Source organism: Sinocyclocheilus anshuiensis, unplaced genomic scaffold, assembly GCF_001515605.1.
Source record: "Sinocyclocheilus anshuiensis isolate Anshui unplaced genomic scaffold, SAMN03320099.WGS_v1.1 scaffold115, whole genome shotgun sequence".
Taxonomy (NCBI): domain Eukaryota; kingdom Metazoa; phylum Chordata; class Actinopteri; order Cypriniformes; family Cyprinidae; genus Sinocyclocheilus; species Sinocyclocheilus anshuiensis.
In genome coordinates, this window is record NW_015548219.1 from 1834867 (window position 1) to 1838327 (window position 3461).

Consider the following 3461-nt stretch of genomic DNA (forward strand, 5'->3'; position numbering starts at 1 on the left):
ACTGAAACAGCTCATTATCAAAGCTTGAAGATCAACTTCAGATCGGAAACCATGAGGGCATCTTCTTTGTGTCTGGTGTTCGGGCTGGTCCTGCTGATGGCCTGGACTTCTGAGGCTCAACGTAAGTTCTCTTGAAGTACAGTTTTGCTTCTGACTAAATTGTTATCTACATAAGACATAAAGTTCCACATAAATTTAAAGTGACTAAAATGGATACAGCCAGGTAACATAATGGAATCTTTTGCATGTTTCATTTGTGCATGTTCAAAGAATTGTATATTCTCCTGTAAGCAACAAAACATATATACAGAGCTTAAAAAGAACCCAGAGACAAACCAAAATGCAGATTAACCATCCAGATATGATCCTTCATGGTTCTAGAACGGACCTTTACTTTGAAGGATGAGTAATACCAACTCATATTAAAATGTAACATATTTCATATATGTATATATAATTTTATCTCAGCAAAAGCAGTTGCCCACGCAGTTCCTGAGAGTTGTTGCTTCGATTTTGTCGACTTCCAAATTCCAGCCAAAAGAATTGTGAGTGCTTTGAAGACCGGTTCAAATTGCCCTGTCACTGGCATTGTGTAAGTATTTAACTCTGAAATATATCATTTAGAAAAATTATATAAAATATAAAACAAAATAAAAAATAAACTTATATATACTTTCACCCTCAGGGTTAAAACACCAAGAACGGAATTTTGTGTGAAACCAGACGAGGCTTGGATTCAGAAAGTAATGAAAAAGGGTCAAATATGAAAACTCAAAACATGTGCACAAAATAATACTGTTATTGCTTTATTCAACTGTCCTTTCCTAACAAATGTATTTTTTTGCATCTCCTTATAAATACTGCAAGATATTGAATGTCAAAACTAATTTCATCTATGCAAATAAATATTAAAATGCACTGAGATTACCTGGTGTCAGACTAATTTGAATGTTCAAAATATTAATTATTAGCATAAATAGTGTGAAAGACAGCATGACTGCCATCAGCATAACATCTCATGTTTAATAATGTACAGTTACAAAAATAAAATGGTAGCCTAACATAAAAAAAAAAATCGGCAATTAGACTAATTAAACTAAATACAAACACATATACTACTACTACTAATAAAACACGTTTTGCATAATAACAAACCTGAAAATATATCATTTGTGATCATGGGTATTGCCCTTTACAGTATTTTTAGATATAACCAGTGTTGGGGGTAACGCATTACAAGTAACGCGAGTTGCGTAATCAGATTACTTTTTTCAAGTAACTAGTAAAGTAACGCATTACTTTTTTAATTTACAAGAAAATATCTGAGTTACTTTTTCAAAAAAGTAACTCCAGTTACTTTGTTTTCCCATTTATTGACTGACAAGTCTCCTGTCCCCATATTGGGAGAAATCAGAAGTGCAGAGGAGTTGTGTGCGCTGTGTGAACATGATGTTACTGTAGTTCTAGACTAAATGTGAATTAATTCATCACACTCACAAAAAAACAGATTTAGTATTCATCAAAATGAATTAAAACAGTGAAATGCAAACTCAGAATATATCTAATAAGTATCTAATCCCATTTATTAACCAATGTCTTTGCTGCTGACCTTTGATGATCCAGTTCAACCATACTAATAAGCAAAAATGACTTTAGATAAACTACAATTGTGCTTCATTTTTTTTTTTATTGCTGAAGAGTGTTGAACCTTCTCCTGCTTTCTACTGTACAGACGTGAATTTACTTTTCCTTCAGCCTGAGGTTTATTCATTACACTTTTTGGTGTGAAAGGGCTTTTACATTTGCTAATTTACTTTTCCTTCAGCCTGAGGTTTATTCATTACACTTTTTGGTGGGAAAGGGCTTTTACATTTGCTATAAATAGAACTTCTTATGTTAAAAACAATCAAGCCCTGCTCATATTTAAAAAGTAACGCGAAAGTTACGCAAAAGTAATGTAACGCATTACTTTCCATAAAAAGTAACTAAGTAACGTAATTAGTTACCTTTTTAGGGAGTAACGCAATATTGTAATGCATTACTTTTAAAAGTAACTTTCCCCAACACTGGATATAACTAATTTAGGTTGAATAACCAAGCCCTGATCGGATGAGCCCCAACAGCTAAAAGCCCAAGTCCTATCCATTAAGAGGAACTGCTCTCGGCTCAGTTTAAGAATATGTTTAGAGACATATCTGTATTGCTTTTTGGATACATTCAACCAGATTTGCTTGTGGTTGTAGGTCCAGGAAACTCAGTAGTGGTGGGCGTTTAAAACAGTGGGTATCAAACCTCAGATCTGAGTTTATAATCTGAGAAAATATTTGAAGTGTGAAGCAGACTGTAATTCACTTAGATTTCTCCAAAAGCTCATCAAAGCCTGCAGATCGACTTCAGATCAGAAACCATGAGAACATCTTGTGTTCTGGTGTTCGGACTGGTTCTGCTGATGGCCTGGACTTCTGAGGCTCAAAGTAAGTTTAAATGAGTTATTTGCGTATTTATAAAGGTGTACACAATTTACAGTAACACAAGGATACAGTTGTTCTGCAGAGAAATCAATCATATTTAGTATAAAATTTGTTGTTGTTGTTTTGTTTAACCAACAGCTCAAGCTTTTCCAGTCTCTGAAAGGTGTTATTTCAGTTTCATAGACATATACATTTCACACAATATTATTTTTTTTCCATATTTTCTCACAAAAATGTTAACAAATATTGAATGTGAACTTTTTCCTTCAGGGTTTCAACATCTATAGGCAAATTTTGTGTGCAACTAGACAGTGCTTGGAGAAACGTGAGCTTTATCATTGAAAATGCAGCATTTGTATCCAAAATAACGTTTAATGTTCAGAACCATTTCCTTTCTAACTAGTTCCATTTTTTGTCTCGTCATTGACAGAACCGGCAAACCTTACATCACCTAATCTCCAAAATATATCCTTGCAAACCGCCCAACCAGCCCTCTGCCAATACCCATGTCAGTAAATGACCACCAACAACCACCCTACCGAAGAAAACAGATCCAACCCCAAAGACAACCACCCCAACAACCACCCTACTGAAGAAAACAGATCCTACCCCAAAGACAACCACCCCAACAAGCACCCTACTGAAGAAAACAGATCCTACCCCAACAAGCACCCTACTGAAGAAAACAGATCCTACCCCAAAGACAACCACCCTACTGAAGAAAACAGATCCTACCCTAACAACCACCCTACTGAAGAAAACAGATCCTACCCCAACCACCCTACTGAAGGAAACAGATCCTACCCCAACAAGCACCCTACTGAAGGAAACAGATCCTACCCCAAAAAGCACCCTACTGCAGAAAACAGATCCTACCCCCAACCACCCTACTGAAGGAAACCGATCCTACCCCAACAAGCACCCTATTGAAGGAAACAGATCCTACCCCAAAAACCACCCTACTGATGAAAACAGATCCTACCCCAACCA

At 35.9% G+C, this 3461-nt stretch overlaps 1 protein-coding gene across 1 annotated transcript; it reads left to right on the forward strand.

Annotated features, from left to right (window-relative positions):
- Positions 1-918, forward strand: LOC107654112 (C-C motif chemokine 4 homolog). The gene is made up of 3 exons (XM_016441039.1): positions 1-121; positions 469-592; positions 686-918. Exons 1-3 carry the CDS (start codon positions 52-54, stop codon positions 765-767), a joined length of 276 nt encoding a protein of 91 aa, XP_016296525.1. The 5' UTR covers positions 1-51; the 3' UTR covers positions 768-918.
- Positions 919-3461: the final 2543 nt, after the last annotated feature.